At 55.1% G+C, this 17,378-nt stretch overlaps 1 protein-coding gene across 7 annotated transcripts in view; it reads left to right on the forward strand.

The window, feature by feature from the left end:
• Positions 1-17,378, forward strand: part of NAV1 (neuron navigator 1) — a 253,429-nt gene that overhangs the window by 91,140 nt on the left and 144,911 nt on the right. For 6 of the 7 annotated variants that reach the window (XM_058274946.2, XM_023585586.3, XM_058274947.2 and 3 more), the window contains exon 4: positions 7,995-8,786. The exons of the other annotated variant lie outside the window; for it this stretch is intronic. In XM_058274946.2, coding sequence (XP_058130929.1) covers positions 7,995-8,786 — 792 coding nt within the window. The remainder of the gene's footprint in view (positions 1-7,994; positions 8,787-17,378) is intronic. 7 annotated transcript variants of the gene reach the window in all.

The following is a 17,378-nucleotide window of genomic DNA, read 5'->3' on the forward strand; positions in this document are numbered from 1 at the left end:
AGGGCCAGCTCCTCCTCTCTTCTCCCAGGTCTGGAGCAAGCCCTCCAAGTAGTCCTGCAGCCCCAGCCCCCACTCCACCCCTCTGTAGGACCTACACAGCCCAGAGCATCCTGCACTGAAGGTAGGGTCTGTGCCCCCTCCCAGCCCTGGAGAGTTCTGCCTACCAGCTGAGAACACAGGGCTTTGGGCTCTAGTCCCAGTTCCTTGGGAACCAGAGGTGACTTGTTTTCCTTCTCAGGGCCTGGCCTCTGCTCCCCCGCCTCACGCTCTGGCCAGGCTCATCCCTCTTCCATCCCTGCCCTTGGCCTAGAGACTTAAGAGAAGATGTGTCAGCCAGCTCTGAGCTCCAAGGAATGTGAGTTGTAATATAGAACTTCTTGACATTTCCACCCTCCCAGAAGCTCTCTCTGAGACTGTTGGGCCATAGGACAAACTGAAGCCCCTGGCTCTGCTCCCAGCCTCCAGTTTGCTGAGCCTCATTTTCCCCAGCAGGTCAGGCAGATTGCAAACCTCTCTTGAATCCCCACACCTGACCTCAAGGCCTAGAGGGAAAATCCCCGAGCCCTGACCTCAGGGAGCATCCTGGGACCAGAGAGGCTAAGCTCAGAGTCCACAGAATTATCTCAACCACCAAAGCCCTGGCAAGGCAAAAGTAGTAACTGAACCAGTAGGATGGGGAAGCAAGTGGATCAGTCTAGGAGGGCTTCCTGGATGAGGTCCCAGAGGTGTGAGCAAGCCGGAGCATCCATGTTGGAGTATTTTGTCCTTTGTCCTCTTTTCTTCTCTGGGTGGGAGTCAAGGGTAGAGCTGAAGCCCTAGCTGGGACAGCTACACGTGCCAGGGAGCCTCGGCTGTGAGATGTTGTCCACTCTTGCCCCTGGGTCCCAGACATGGGGCCAAACCCTCCCCGTGCTTTCGAGCAGAGCAGAGATGTGGGGACGAGAGAGTTTCGGCCATGGCAGGACCCGTGGGCCTCACCGGGCATTTCCCTGAGGAGCTAGAGTTCCTCAGACGGGCAGAGAGAGGCTCTGCTGGGCTCTGGCCCAGGGCTGCAGGGAAGAGGGACAAGAGTTTGCTGGGACACCGTCCCAGAGGCCTGGCTTCCATTCCAGGACACCAGCTGCACCGTTTCTCACCACGGGGTACTGAGAGGTCACTGCTGTTTACAATCCCTCACCCATCTGTTCTGAGTCACGCATTCATTCATTTAATCAATCGTCATTCACCAGATATTTTTGAGAACCCACTGTGTGCGTAGAACTGTGATGGGATTTGAGAAAAATTTCATAATCGCTGCCCCTTGATAGAGGAGACAATTCTTGTCTTTGGGAAATACCTAGTCTGATGGCACCATAGGAAAATTGTTCAGTAGACCAACCAAAGATGGATCCCTGGGAAACACAAACGAGCAAATAATGAATGACGGCTAGGCACATTAGGATATTTTTAAAGTGGCTGCAGTGAACTGGGTGGACAAAGTCAGGGAAGGCATCCTAGAGGAGTCCATCTGACTCCAAGAAGGTCCAGGGAGAATAGTGGACTCCTGTTCCTTTTCCACAACCAGCTCCTCTTGAAGTCGTCCTTATCTTGATTGATGGCAACTCTAATCTCAGAGTCGTCCAGGACAGAATACTGGGGGATATTCTTTTTTTTTTTTTTTCATTTTTTTCATTTTTATTTATTTTTCCCCCTTCCCCTCCTCCTGCCCTGCTGTTTTTGCTGTCTGTGTTGTCTTCTCTTCTCATTTTCTCTCCTCTAGGATTCACCAGTTTTGGTCCTTTGGGAGAGAGGTTCCCTGTCAACTGTGCCACCTCAGTTCCTGGTTTCTGCAGCGCTTCACCTTGACTCTCCTGTTGCCTCTCCTTTGATGCATCATCATCTTGCGGCGTGACTCACTTGCGTGGGGCACTGGCTCACCATGTGGGGATTCACACATGCACTCGTGCGGGCACTGGCTGACCATGTGGGCACTCGCGTGGGCACTGGTTTGCCACGCAGGCACGCTTTCTCTTCTTTTTCACCAGGAGGCCCCAGGAATCAAACCCAGGTCCTCCCATATGGTAGGCAGAAGCTCTATCAGTTGAGCCACATCCACTTCCCTGGGCGATATTATTGAATCTCTTTCCCACACACCCAAGTCTCATCTATCAGCATATGCTAATGGCGTCACAATATATCCAGAGTCTGACCACTTCTCACCACCACCATAGTCATCTCCCAGATCCAAGCCACCCTCATCTCCTACCTGGATTATTATAATGCTCCCACCCATGAGCCCAGCAATCTGTTCTCTACCCAGCAGCTGAAGTGGCCCTTTCGAGAAGGAAGTCAGGTCACATCATGCCTCTGCTCCAAACCTGCCAATGGCTCCCGTCTCACTCAGTGTAAAATCCCAAACCTGCACTGACACCTGCCCTTCCTTTACATCTCTGTCCCCTTCCTCCTTTCTTCTCCAGCCCCTCTGATCTCCTTGCTGTTCCTCAAACAGGCCAGGCTCGCTCTGCCTGGGCCTTTGCTTCAGTTCTGCCCTCTGCCTGGAGAGATCTCTCTTCGTTCTGACCTTTACTCAAATGTCACCTTCTCAGAAATTTGGCGGCCACCCTATCAAAAATCCACCCCTTCTTCCTGGATACCCCCTATTCCCCTTCTTGCTTGTATTTTTTTTTTCCTTAACACTTTTGGTAGCTAACATTTTTATCTAGTTTCTTGTCAGTCACTCCCGTTAGAATATCCATTCCAGGAGGACCAGGATTTTTGTCTGTTTTGTTCTCTGCCGTATTCCCCAGCACCTGCCGTGCCTGGCACATGGAAGGTACTGAACAAGTTCTAAGCAGTGGGGAGCTGGTTGTATGGCTGTGGACAAGACTGCACGTGGGCATCAGCTATGCCAGCAGCCGCCAGCCTGGCCTTGGGCACACTGTGGGTGCTCCAGGAGTCCCTGCTGATCAGTGGAATGGTGTGGGGGAGGAAGGGGCAGGGAGGAGTGGAGAGCAGTGGCTCGAGGGCCCTCCACAGAGGGGGTGAACCAGAGAAAAAGATGAGGAAAAGACCTCATCCTGGCAATCTGGGCAGAAGACAAGACCAAAGAAGGTGCTTGTCACCTGGCATAGCATCACCAGGGCCCAGGGTGGATGGGCTAGCTTGCAAAGCCATGTGGCTAGAGTCCTAGCTCTTGCTCTCTAGGTCATGAACTGTGGGCATAGACATTTTCAAAAGTTTTTCTTTTAAACCCTTGCCTTTTTCCTGCTCTGTTGTAGCCCTGGAGGGTGCCAAATGTAGACTCACTTACCCCTTGCCTTCTGCCTCAGATATACTTTGCCCAAGGTCATCTTTCAAGGTCAACAGGATGGGGACCCTCTCTTCTCTTCCACTGTCACCCCGGCTCTCCAAACCTAATCCAAACAGAGCCCCCAAATTCCCCACAGATGACGGGGTTAAATCCGTTTCCCATCACAGGGGTATGAGAATCTAAAATCACACAGCATGCTTTTTCTTGGCTGTATGCCTTTATCTTCATTCCTCAAATTGCTCTAAAGTTTTCGGCTACCATGTGGTCAAACCACTCACCCCAAGCCCATCCTGGAAACTGTCAGTGCCTTTGGAGAGAGAGGAGTAGGGTGATGAGCTGGTCTTTAAGGAGCTGGAGATGGGGGACTTTCACGGTTCCAAACCAGTGTCTTTTCCTGCCTCCCCTTCAGAAACTGGTCTGCACCCAGATCCTCAGAGAGGCCACTGACATCACCAGCACCCTCCTGCCTGGCCCGGCCTCTCCCTCGTCACATAGGCCCTCCTTGATTGCAAGATTTTTCTTCAGTGGACTATTCCCAGCCTGCCTGTCTTTGCTGGGTGGGGAAGGGGAGAATGGTACAGTGGGAGGGGCTCAGGGCTGGGTTTGGGGATGGTGTGACAGGGCAGGCCCCTTTCTTTTTAGGAATCACTCGAGGAAAGGTTCTGCACATATTGGCTTTATCAACTGATGCTGGAATGGCTGTTGCCACGGCAGCAGAGCACTCCCACTGCAGTAGAGGATGGTGGGAAACTAAGGGGATGTGGAAGGAATCAAAAAAGAACCAGATAGAGGAAGAGACCTCATTAGGGAGTGTCTGAAAGTTCCAGGATACCAAGATGACTCCTTAAAGGGACCACTACCTGGCCATGGCAAGACCCTTGAAAGAATGACAGTGTGAACGTGGCCAGTGCTGGTGTGGCAGGGAGAGGACCAACACTCCAGGTGCTCAGCACTGAATTAACTCAGGAGATGAGCGTGGAAAAGTGTCTTCCATCTCATAAACTGACAGGTGATGTTTCATGTGGGGAGGGGGTGGGGAGCGTTAGTCTGTATGTCCTTTTTTGGACAACCTTCTCTTCTTGAAGGAAGTAGAATTTCAGAAGGTGTTTATTGACAGAAGGGGAGAGGACTTGGGATTTGGGAAATAGGGTATCCCTCAAGAGGAGGCACAGAGGAACAAAGAAGGATAAGGGGGACGGGGATCCCACTAAAACACAAGAACAAATAAGGGAATAAGATAACCAGGAAGCCAGGAAGCTTAGGTCCCTGAGGCAGTGGGCATCCATTGACAAGGAAGTGCAGGCAAAAAGAGCAACAAGTGGAATGACACATTTCATAGCAATTCTGAAGACAAATTTGAGAGGAGCCAACCTGCAGTTGTAGATACCAGAGATGAGAGGTCAAATTAACCCTGGGTGGATAGCACCAGATTTTGCCTATCGCTGCACGCTCTGGGTGGTATGGACCACAGAGGAAATGATGTTTTTCAGGCAGGATGGTAACCAGTTAATCTCTCCTTGTGCGCTAAGGAGAAGATGAATTTAAATGCAGGAAAAGAGGGTTGGTTTAGATAAGAAGCAAGAACTGTTATAACTTTGTAGATCAGAGAACAGGTATCCCCAGAATCTCAAATTGCCCCTTTTAGGAAAAGGGGAGGTTCCCATGTAATTAAATGACCTCTGAGGAAGGACGTAAGAACTTCAGAAGTAATGGTTTGTAATTTCATTACAAGTGGCCTGTGGGGTGGGGGAGAAAGGGCATGAGATGGTCACACCTACCCTACAATTTGGCATCAGTGGTAGGGCTTGCTTTCTGCCTTGAGCTGGAATCTTGTGTTTGGCCATAAACGTGAGTACCTCATGTATGCCCAGAAAGAAAGTCCTGTAACTGACCTCATTCTGGGATACTCCCTGTGCCCTGGCCAAGTTCTGGCATGTTCTAGATAATACCTTGGTCCCTTTAATCAGTTCCTTATTGTCTTATTCCCTGAAAGTGAAAGCCCTGGTTCTACCCCAAAGTTACCTAAATTTTGAATACAGGCCCCCAAGGCCAGTTTGCCTCTTGCCCTCTGTAACAGGACCTTCTGGCACATGATGCACCAACTGCACCAACTCCTTCGTTGATGTAGTGAACCTTTCTCTTATCCACAATACACCTTATCCCTGGAAGCCTACAAAATTTCTTCCAGCAATTCTCCTGCCCGGAGGCACACTTTTTTGTTGTTATTGCTTGTTAGTTTTACGGTGTGTGTTTTGGGTGTTTTGTTGTGGTGGTGGTGGTTGTTTTTGTTTTCTGAAGAATGTGGGCAATGATCCACTGATCTAGCACAATCTCTTACTTTTACCTTCATATGTACTCAGGACCTACTAGGTAAGTGCAGGACTCTGATTAGAGCAGTAGATGAGGCAAACAGGGTCCCCCGCCCACCCATGTTCAGTCTCCCTCTTGTCACTGCTATAATTAGTATACATACACATATGGCACACACCTGTGATGATGAATGTGTTGATGTGTGTGACATTGCTTTTCCACAGTGACTGGGTTTTTATTTTCCCAGGTCTTGTATTGTCTGTCTTGTAGTCCCTGCTAGACCTTCCCTTCCTTGAGGACAGAATCTCCATCTTTCCATGCTCTTACTAAATATCCCTCATTCTCAGTACTGTGGCAAGGACATTCTCTCTGCTATGGCCCCTGTCCTTGCAGATTTTATGGTATCTCAATTTCAGTCCTGGGATCAAGGAAGGCAAAGAAGCCTGGGGACCCCACCAGGACCTGAGCATCATGCAGGGTCCAGAACCACTGTGCAGCACTCAGGCCCTTGAATCTGTTTAACCAACACAGTTGCAGCACCTGCTCCATGCAAAGTACTGGGAGACACAGTCCTGCCCCGGGAGAGCCCCTGGGCTGGTGGAGGAGATAGACATGGACACAAATACCTCTCACACCATGCAGGCTGTGATGATTAGCTCTAGGAAAGTGGCTGAACAATGAGACTCAGGCAGAGAGTTCTTCAGATTCTAGCGGGAAGGAGCTGGGATGGGGGACCCCTGGAAAGATGGAGTTTGGGGAAGGGTTGGGGGATAATCTGATGGTTAGAGCATTCTGGCAAAGAGTTCTTAGGACTCTAAAGCCCAGTTTGTGGGTCCATCTGGGGTCTTCTACTCCTGGAGCAAACTTTGCTTTCAGAGACATCCCCTCCACTTTCTACCATCTGGTCCTGCTCACCTGAGGGTCTCTTGCTCAGGCATCCTGGCCCTGAATTGGGAGGCCATGAGAAACAGACAGGGTCGCCTGCTACTGAGAGGTAGCCCTAGGCAAGCTGCTGCCTACTTTGTCTGCTTTTTGCCCCCACCTCCACCTCATCCTTCTTGCCTGGGCCTAGCTAGTATTGGAGAGGAGAGAGAAGGGCAACTTGAGCTCTAGCAGGCAAAGGACCTATGCTCATTCCCTTCCCGATTCCCTGGGGTTGACAGTGTGCTTCAGAGTTCCAAAGCCCTTTCACCTACAAAAATGGTACTGTAATTCCTGTAAGAGAAGACCCTGACCCAGAGAGGTGAAATGACTTTGACAAGGTCATGCAGTCAGAGCAGGGAATGCAGTCTTCAGATCCCACCACTTAGTCCTTTGCTCGGCTGCCCTATCCCCTCCCCAGTAAGCCCTGTCTCTCCAAGCTGCCTTTGTCCTGCCCCCTGCCCCCTGCCCCCATTCCCTACCTCTGGGGCTCCAGAGGGGGCCTTGTGCTTCAGATACTGAAACAAGGTGGGACTGGGAGTTTCCCAGGGAAAAATCAGCCATGGTCCGACCTGGGCAAGGAAACAGCAACCTGGAAATTACTCACCACCCTGCTGCCAAGCACCTCTGCCCAGGTCCCACGTTTCCATTCTCCTTCCCGCATCCTGAATTGCACTCTCAGTCCCTTTTACCTGCTCCCCCCGTATCTCCCCAACACATCCTTTCCACTGGACGTGGCCGGAGACTACCCCTGCCCTTCGAGAATCCTCCCTGCCTTTCCGCGGAAAGCGGGGAGGAAAACGGGTGGGATCCTTTATTTCCCCTGTACTGCCGGTTCCACAGCCCCTCGAGCTTCGCTCGCAGATACCTCCCCCTCCCGAGCCAGAAATAGACCCACATTCTCGCTCCCCCACCCCCCTCCGCTCGCGTACACTCCTCCCTCCTCCCGTTTGCCTCCCCCTTCCCCTCCCCTCCTTCCTACGCCTCAGAGCTGCTGCCCGCAGCCTCTCCCGGAGCTGGCGGGCGCGGTGCGGCGAGGGCGCTGCCCCGCGATGCACAGCCCGCGGGACTGACGGGCGGGCAGGCCGGGGGCCCGGACCGGGAAGCCGAGCACCCCCGGGGGTCCACCGAACCGCGGCGCTTCCATCTTCTTTCGATTGATTTTTAAATTTTAATTTGTATTTGCCCCGCCCCGCCCCTTTTCCTCCGCTATCCACGCCCCCCCACCCACCCCAACTCCCCACGATTTCCTTGCGCCTTCCTTTACCCCGGCTTCCTTCCTCGCGTTTCTTTTCCCTGCGTCCTCTGCTCGCCTCACTCTCTCCTCCTTCGCTCCCTCCCCTTTCCTCTCCCCTGCTTCCTCGGTTTCTTCCGTCCTTCCTCCACCTCCTCCTCCCCCGCATCCTCCTCCCGGTGCCCCCGCCTCTCTTCCCCGCCCCCGTCCCCCTCCCCTTCCCGCCCCCGGGTCCTGCAGACGCGCGGATCGTCCATGCGCTCCTCGCGGGCAGAATGCTGGGCAGCGGCGTCAAGAGCGTGCAGCCCGAGGTGGAGCTGAGCGGCGGCGGCGCCGACGAGAGCACCGAGGAGCCGCGCGACGCGGGCAGGAAAGCGGCGGCGGCGGACGGCAGAGGCATGCTGCCCAAGCGCGCCAAGGCGCCCGGCGGCGGTGGCGGCATGGCCAAGGCCAGCGCGGCCGAGCTGAAGGTCTTCAAGTCGGGCAGCGTGGACAGCCGAGTCCCCGGCGGGCCGCCCGCCTCCAACCTGCGCAAGCAGAAGTCGCTCACCAACCTCTCGTTCCTCACGGACTCCGAGAAAAAGCTGCAGCTGTATGAGCCCGAGTGGAGCGACGATATGGCCAAGGCGCCCAAGGGCTTGGGCAAGATGGGGCCCAAGGGCCGCGAGGCTCCGCTGATGTCCAAGACGCTGTCTAAGTCGGAGCACTCGCTCTTCCAGGCCAAGGGCAGCCCGGCGGGCGGCGCCAAGACCCCTCTTGCCCCGCTCGCTCCCAACCTGGGAAAGCCCAGCCGGATCCCGCGCGGGCCCTACGCAGAGGTCAAGCCGCTCAGCAAGGCGCCCGAGGCGGCGGTGAGTGACGACGGCAAGTCGGACGACGAGCTGCTCTCCAGCAAAGCCAAGGCGCAGAAGGGCTCCGGGCCCGTGCCCACCGCCAAGGGGCAGGAGGAGCGCGCCTTCCTCAAGGTGGACCCCGAGCTCGTGGTGACCGTGCTGGGGGACCTGGAGCAGCTGCTCTTCAGCCAGATGCTGGGTAAGTCCTGCTGCCCCGCCCCACCCCTCCCCTAGCTTTCCCTCTGGCCCTCTGCAGGGGAAGGTGTGGGGTTCCCGAGCTCCCTCTTTCCCCACCCCCGCTGAGGCTCTCCTGACCATGATCAGTTATGAGGTGGCATTACCCCCAGATGTGCAGGGCTGGCTGGCCCACTTCCAGATGCTCAAGGCTAGAGTGCGCCTTTTTAAAGATGTCATGGGGCGGGAACCCAGGCTTTCTGAGGCGACGCTGGACGGTGAATTGGGGGATCGTTGGTTCTCAGAAATAGAGCCCATTAGCTTCCTCCAATTTCTTGAAGCCCACAAGCTCAGTATGGCACAATCGGGCCGGTGGAGACCTCAGTTGTGCTGTGGTGTGGTCTGTTCCCGGCAAGAGAGCGCCCCACATTGCCATGGCGAGAGCCGGGATCAAGAGGACAGATGTGGGGGAGCAGATGTGCGGGCTGGTTGGCCCCGACGCAAAGCTGAGGCTCACTTCCTCTCTGGATCCCCGGTGGGAACACGAGTCGGATTTCCCGGGTGTGGGGGTTCTGGCAAGGAGAGGCGTCTGGGGCTAGGGGGCGGGCGGACAGCCAGCTGCGCGCATCTGGATGCTCGTCCTAGACCTCGGCCCTGGCTTTGGCCCCAGCCCCTACCCCCCAGGTCTTTAGTGTGTGTGGAAAGGTCGGGACTTTCTCGCGGGGACTCCTAGTTGACCGGGAAGCCTTTGCCCTTTGGCTAATGGAAGCCGAGCGGGCGGGAAGGGAGGAACAAAGCTTGCTTGGGCGGAGGAAGCGCGGAGAGCTGCTCCATTGTTCTCCGAGCCTGAAGAGTCTACGCGGAAAAACCCCGGAGCGGGCCCGGGAACTGCGTTTGCTTTCCCGGGAGAGCCCTTTCCCCCGGGGAAGGGAAGGTCGGGGATGTGAGGGACGTAAGGCTGCCGTGGCTCGGGAGCCGGCACCGGCCGACCCGGGGTCACGGGAGGACGGTGGCGAGGCCCGGAGTCCGGGCGGGCCGCTTTGATTCCGCGGACTTGTTGCGGGTGGCTGGGATGTGGGTCCTTAGGCGCCGAGGGAGCGGAGCTTCCCGGGTACCCGGCAGGCTGCCCGCCCTGCTGGGGGCTGGGAAGGGGCGTGTCCGCGCGCGTGTGAAGGGGCGGGGCCGATGCGGGCTGCGGAGGGCGCACAGGCCAGGTCTGGCGAGGTGCGACCCGGCGGGAATGAATGGGGAGTGGCCTGCCCTGGAGAACGCAGAGCTGGAGGAAGACTGGCTTGGCCTGCTGCAGTCTTCCCAGGGCTTCCAGACTCCGTGTGGACCAGGATGAGGGTCCCCGGACCGGGAGCAAGGATTTGGACCAGCGGAGCAGGGATCCTCGTGTAGGACGCCAGAGCTAGGCTCTGCAGGGAAGTCAGACTAGAGAAGGGCGAGGAGGGGAAGAGCAGCCTTTTCCCTCGGAAAGCCCCTCTGAAGGCTCCAAACACTGCCGAAAAAAGCAGGGTGGGGGTCCGGCTGGGCAGATGCAGACTGGGCGGCCTCAAATGCCAAACAGCGCGTGTCATCCCTGTGCACTGGATGTGCGCTGCCCTCAGGGAGCTTACATCTAACGGGGAGGGGCAGGCAATAAAGGAGTAAATTAAAAATAAATAAATACATACATAAAATGAGCCCAGGCCCTGGGGGGGCTGCGGAGGAGGTGAATTAGGACCGTGTGATAGAGAGGGACTGGGCAGGCGAGGCCTGCTTTAGGCCTCTTCTAAGGAGGTGATAATTGGATTGTGACTGAGGCAGGAAAAGGTGGCACCTGGGGGGAAGAACATTTTCCCAGGAACCGAGAGCAGGTGGGAATGGTACAAGGGAGAAGGGGCATCACTGTCTGATTTGGGGAGGGGGAAGGAAGAGTCAGGGGCACCAAGCCACAGAGGGCACAACCCCGTTTTCAAGGACAGGACTTCACCTGTTTGGGATGATTTGCTGGCCTGCCCCCACCCCCACCCCAACCCTGCTCCCCAGCCCTGGAAGTCCCAGCACCAACCCTGGACCTGGTAGCCTGGTTGAAGCCCCCTTGATCACTTCTCAAGAGGCAGGCAAGCACAGAAACCCGACGGGTAGTCCTAGAGCTGATGGGGGAGGGGAGAGGAGGCCGGGGGGAGGGGAGAGGAGGCCGGGGGGAGGGGAGAGGAGGCCGGGGGGAGGGGGACAAGCCAAGCTCTGCTCCCTTCCTCCGGCTTTGCATTGGTCACTTCTCAAAGCGCCTCTCGCTGGGAGCTTCTCAGCAGCCTTGGAGATGAAGAGAGAACGCTTCTCCCCACTTTCCAGTTGTGGAAATGCAGGGGCAAAAGGGTTGAGGACCTTAAAATCACCATGAGTGAATGGTGAAAGTGCAATTCTGCATTTATCTAGGAATTTCCTGATTCCTAAATTGCAACTCTTTCTAGGAGACCTGGCTGAAGGAAAGGGAGAGTTAACTGATAAAGAAGAGCCCAAGCAAGACGAGTGTCTGCTGAACGTGGGCCACTGGACTTGCCCTGCTGACTCCACACAGAGGGGTGGAGGGGCTCCCTCTGGTGGGGGAAGAGGGGGGATAATCTGGCAAACTTGCTGGGCTAGCTCCAGCTGAGGGGGGGGGGGGCGCTTCAGGCCCTAGGATGGCAGTGGTTGGCATCAGATGGTGGTGGGGAGGGGCACTGGGGGGACCCTTTCTCCTGTGTGAAGGTGGCGGTAGGAACAACAGCTGGATCCGTGTCCCAGAGTCCATGAAGGTGTTCCAGGTCTCCGAATGGGACCTCAGTGAAGAGCAGAGTGATGTCTGGGGAGAAGAATGCTGCCTGCATGTGGCAGAATGGTGGCTAAAGACACAGGGTATTTGTTCCCCACCCATGAGGTTCAGAGTCGGGTTATATTCACTCTCCAGTACCAACCCAGGCCCAAGAAGCTGCCGAGACCTGATTTCTGAGGGGTGAGGTGGGGAAGCACCAAATAAGAGCCTTTCTGGAATGAAAGGGAGGACCTGAAACCCTCCCAGAAATCAGCTGGGGCCCAGATGGCCTGGGCAGGCTCCCTACCCCTTCCCTCGCTTTGGAAGCCGCCGAGCAGCTGGGAACTGGGGCACCCTAGAAACTCAGAAGACTGAGGTGGGCGTCCAGGGGAAATGGGCCAATCCTGGGAATATGATGCTTTTGGACCCTGGCCTGCTAGTCCATATCAGGCAGTTGGCTCTCAGAGGAAAGGTGGCCCAGGATGGGAGGCTGTGTTAATGAGTGCCGTGTGTGGAAGGTCTAAGCTCTGTGACCTCTGCTGGGACTCAGTTTCTCCATTTGTTGAGTGGAAGAGACCCTCCCATGGCGCTTCTAATCTTCGAGGGATGGGGGAGGGGGTGGATTAGTAGGCAGACCTAGAAAATGCCCCAAGCAATTCAAAGGGAAACTAGATTAATACAGAGTTGCTAAACACTAATTGCAATAAAATCCCAAACCACAGTCTTCCTCCAGTGTTGGCCCTGGGCCTAAGAATCTCAATGCAAAATCAGTCTGTTGACTTCGGACACATTTAGCCCTGCCCCCTTCCAGTCCCCCAGGCAAAGGGACAAAGTAGGAAAGCTAAAGCAGTCCAAGATCAAGGAATAAAGGAACCTAGGAGCCTGGAGTTCCTGGTTCTACTTCTTCACTGAAAGTGTCTGGACCCAGTGAGCAGTTGCCATGACAACAGTTAGACCCATAGTCTTACAGACCTAACAGAAAGGAAGAAGGCAAGCCAGGGAGGTGTCCATTTCTAAGTCAATTGGCTGCTGGCTGTTTTTGGGTTTTGTTTGTTTGTTTTACTCGAGGGAATATTCTCTGGGATGATTGGGGGAGTGGGGAAGAAATGGTTTCACAAACACATATTCTTTTCTTTTTATTCAGTGCATTGGGGTGTGTGTGTGTGTGTTGGGGGGGCGGTGTGAGAGGATAGAAGAGTCATTGTGTATTTGCCAAAGGAGAACCGATTCTCAGAATAGACAGGTGTATGTGCACCCAGCACCCTTGTGTCAGAGGCTCTGCTTTAGAGCCATTCCTGATGCCCCCTCCCCAGCAGGAGAGTAAGGACAGAGCTTGCTGATACCCCCACCCCTGGCAGCAGCGGTGGATGGATGCTTGTAGAATCACACTTCAAATCTCAAAGAACCATCTTGTTCAAGCCCTCCCAAAGCCCCGTTTTCCAGATAAGAAACACTGGAGGTCAGAGAGGAAAGAGGACTTGCCCAAGGCCACTCAGTCGTTTGGGCAGGGTCAAGAATGGAACCGGGCCCCCTGATTTCTAGTCTTTCTGTCACCATCTCCAGCTGTCTTCTGTCCTTTCTCCTTCACTGACTGCAGGGATGAGTGGAGAACTCTAGCAGGGGGAGGAGCTGCCCTGGGCACCGCACTCTCTTGGGGTGGGGCTGGGGAAGCTCTTCCTTCTCAGAGGCTGCAAAAAGGGCTGTGGTAAGGGGCAGGGGCCTGCAGGTGAGTGTGGCTGTGTGTAGAGAAGGAGTTGGCACAGATGCGTTGAGCTGCGAGGTCTCCTACCTTCCCCAAGGTGAGTGCAGAGGAGAACATTTCTTTCATCTACATGTTCAGAGTTTTTTTTCTCCCACAGCTAGGCTTAGTGCTCTATGGGGCCCCACCGGGTGCTGTTTCTATCCTCTGGGTAGTGCCTTGTTCAGATTGCTGCAGCAAAGCTTTGTCCTCTTCACAAGGCAGCTTGTGCACTGCTTCTGAGAGTAAAGGATGGATGAATGAATAGGTTTAAGGGGCCGTTCCTCTGCTCCGGGGAGAAGGTGCAGGTAGAGCCAAAGGGCCCAGAGCTTCTCTGCTTCCCTGAAGCATCCACTTGGGAACTGTCCTTTAGGGTCAGTGGTGTCTCCAACTCCAGGACACCGACCCCTTCTAGACCTGGATTGAATAGGTAACAGGACCAAGCCTCCTGGAATCCCGAGCATTTCCTGACACTTCTCTCTTGTCCCACCACTCCCACCCATCTGCTTCTGTGGCCACAATCATCAAAACCTGCCGTCCTCTATGCCCTGCCCCAACCCCAGGCTGCCAGGTAGTCCCTCTCTCACCAACCTTCAATCTTACCTTTCTCTGCAGCTGTCCCTCCGCACACATCACCCTCCAGCAGCCACCCCCACTCCACCCCCACACACCCCTCACAGCCTCTGATCCCAAGGATTGAAGGTGCAGGTTGCTCCATGGGGCTTGAGGGAGAGCCAGTCCTGCGTTTCCCAGGCTGAGCCGAGCCTGCAGGGGCCGTGACTGCAGCTCGACACTCTTGCTGCTGCTCCATCTCTGCAGCATGCTGCAGTGCCTCCCTGCACAGCCAGCGAGACAGCAGTCCCCTCCTCTCTGCAGAGCACTCCGCCTCCCTCACCCTTCCCTGAGAATTCATAGACCCACAGAACGGCAAATCGTCTAGTTGAGCCACCCACCCATAAGCTGAAGTTAATCCCTCTATAGCATCATGGGCAGGTGGGTGTTCTGTTTACACACTCCTAGTGACAGAGGGCTCACTACCTTATTTTCCTGGAAAGCACTCATTATTAGAAAGATCTTCCTTCTGTGGAGCCAAATCTGTCTTTCCAGAATTTCCATCCATGGGTCTTGATTTGCCTTCTGGGTCCTTACAGATTAAGCTAGTCTGCCTTTCTCAGAATACCTTTTCTTATACTTGAGATCAGACACCTAGCCATGCTCCATCCCATCTTTTCTCCTTTCCCGTTCCATTTTCCTTCCATTTGCCTTTTCTTTGGGAATGAGACCTGAGGGGGAGGAGCCGCACCTGCCCAGCCTGATACTTCCTAGGCCCAGTGGAGTCCAGGTGCCCACTGGACTCTCCCCCACCCTCGCCGTCATGTCTGCATCTCCGAATGGCTCTCTGCTGGGGACCCACAGCACCTGGCCAACCCGGAAGCTCTCCTCCCGGCAGCCTTCTCCCTCTGCCTGGAACCCCTGTGCTAGCCAGCCAGCCGAGGGGAAATGGACGCCACATGTTTCTCATTTGTGCTGGCTGACCTCCCCCCACACCCTGTTTGGATTACCCAGATGCGTTTGATGTCCCTGGAGCCTGCAGCCTTCGCTCTCTTGCACAGGAAGGGCCAGGAGCCGGGCCCAGCTCACCGGCCCTGCGTGGGCAGGCTCCTCCCCCTTGCCCAGTGGACAAGAGCCCTTAGAATGCTGGGTCAGCCGTCCAGGCGGGTACCACCTCCCACGCCTTCCCCCACACAACCGCTGCTGGGGACTGGGCCAGTCGGGGTGGGAAACCAGAGCATTTGGTTCTACCTTGTTCGAAGACCAGCAGAGATCAGGGAGCAGACCAGGAAGATGCCCCAGGCACGGTTGAGGGCTCCCAGCTGGAGGCCGAGGGCCAACGAGAGTTGTGCCACGAGTGTGGCCAGCGCCATCACTGCTGTGGGCCACGTGTGGGTGCAGCAGAGTGTGCGGGCGCTGAGGAGGTGGAGCAGGGGCTTTTCATCTTTTATAGGTACCTTTTTCTTCCAGGCCCTGTGCCTCTGGCAAATTGCAGTGGTGGAAGCTAAGTAGGGGAGAATGAGGACCTAATGAGAGTCCCCAGGCTCCTCAGGCCTGGTCCGGTCCAGGGGGGGGGATGGGAGGGTGGAGAGCATGGCCCACCTGCAGGTCACAGGTTCACTCCTGGGAGCTTTGGCTCCAGCAATTCCAGGCTCTCGCTGCCAACACTCTTGCACATTGCCTGTTTCACACAGTTCTTCTCCAGCTCGGCTCCAGCCAAACCTCAGCAAGGCGGCCAGGGCTTGGTAGGGGCCAGGCCTGGGCCAGAGCCATCCTGGAATCTATTTTAGACATCTCAATGATACATTTCGGGACCACTGGAGTGGGTGGTTTCTCCACAGTCTTCTAATTTCTGAGCAGCCACTCTTGCTCTGAGCTTCTCCAATTCAGACTTCTGTGAGTTGGGGATGAAGAAGCCAAGACCAAAGGCAGACCCAGGACCTCGTGTTCTAGAATGCTCCCGGCTGCTGGTCCGTGGAATTCCAGCGTTAATCTTGAAGGTTATCCCGCTGGGGTGTTGCTGTGGGGTGAGGTCTTGTCGGGAAGGTTGAATAATATCTTAAGCTCCAGGTGTTTCTATGAAGAGCTGGGGTTGTAAACTGGGACCTTGGGCTGGGTAGGAAGACAGAGAAATGTTGGGAGAGTGAGACTTAGCAAGTGTGTCTGGAGGTATTGGGTTAATAGATTGTGCAGCACACGGACACAAGCCCCAAGCACTTGGGCGAGGCTGGGTGCAGTAGATGGTGTGTGTTCACATGGATCGGTCTTATAAATGTTGGCACGCTCACTGACTTCCAGAACATTTGTGTGTGTGTTTGTGCGCGCACATGCACGCAAGAGCTGGCCAGCTTTAAAAGAGTCTGAAATATGACCAAGGCAGAACAACTTCCCCCAAACAGACCCCCAGGCAGTGACTGCAGGGGTTCAGACTCCCTGGCTTCTTTCCCAGAAAAACACTCTAAGTGCTGGTTACTCCCCGGTCTGTGAGGACACAGGCTCCCTTTGCCCTTGGTGACCCACTAAACAGGCCTGTCCCTTTTGAGGGAGCTGGCAGCCACCCAGGAGGCCGTGGCATCTCTCTGCAGGGTCCCTAAGCTGCCACGGGGCGTAGAACTCTGATGTCCCTAGGCTGAGGACCTACCTTTTAGGAGCTCCTCCAAAAACATCGGTGCAGGGAATGCAATAATCTAATAGTAGTTAAGTGACGTTTATCAGTTACTGCGTATACAGGAGGTATTGCTCTTGTTCTTTATGTACAAGTCACGTAGTACTCACAATTACCCTATGGTCCGGGTACTATTTTACAAATGAGGAAACCGAGACACACAAAGCCAACACAGCAAGTGGAAAGGAATGCCAGGATTTGAACTTAGCCCCTATGTTTTCCCACTTCCCAGGAGCCTCACTGCTCCCTGAACCCTTGAATTTGGTTCCATTTAGTTCATTTGCAATTTGTCAAGCACCTACTGTGGGCCAAGCACTGGCCTCCTGAGATTGAGACTTTGGACCCTGCTTGCTAGTTTTTGACAGCCTGGTAGAGGAGATAAGAAGTGTCCCTGCTCATTCCAGGACGAGTACATGCAGTGAAAAGTTAGAAAGTGCTGCTTAGGAGGCGAGGTCACCTGGAGCTAGAATCAGTGTGTATGTGGGGGGAGGGGGATGCAGGCGGTGGGCAGGGGGTGGGGAGCATGCTAGAGAAGTGATGCGAGTTTGGAAAGAAGCGTGGGATTCTGGCAGCAGAGCTGGGAGGAGCTGGAAAAGGAAGGGAAGAGGTAGACGTGGGGCTCGGTTGTGGGGTGGTGAGGAGTAGTTTGGCTGGAAGAGTGTGAAGGAGGCACTATAGGAGAAAAGTCCAGAAAGGCAGATTGGGGTGGGATCATGGCAACCCCTGAAGGTGGGGCTCAGCGGGCTCTGGGCAGGCATTGGAGCATTCACCCCAAAGGCTCCCCAAGAGAGTCCTGCACCCACGGGTCACAGAGAATCTGCTGACTACAGAGCTCCACCAGCCCAGGGCCTCTCAAGCTGTGCATCTGTTCACTGTGTGAAGGCTG

The sequence above is a fragment of the Dasypus novemcinctus genome, chromosome 13, assembly GCF_030445035.2.
Source record: "Dasypus novemcinctus isolate mDasNov1 chromosome 13, mDasNov1.1.hap2, whole genome shotgun sequence".
Lineage (NCBI taxonomy): Eukaryota > Metazoa > Chordata > Mammalia > Cingulata > Dasypodidae > Dasypus > Dasypus novemcinctus.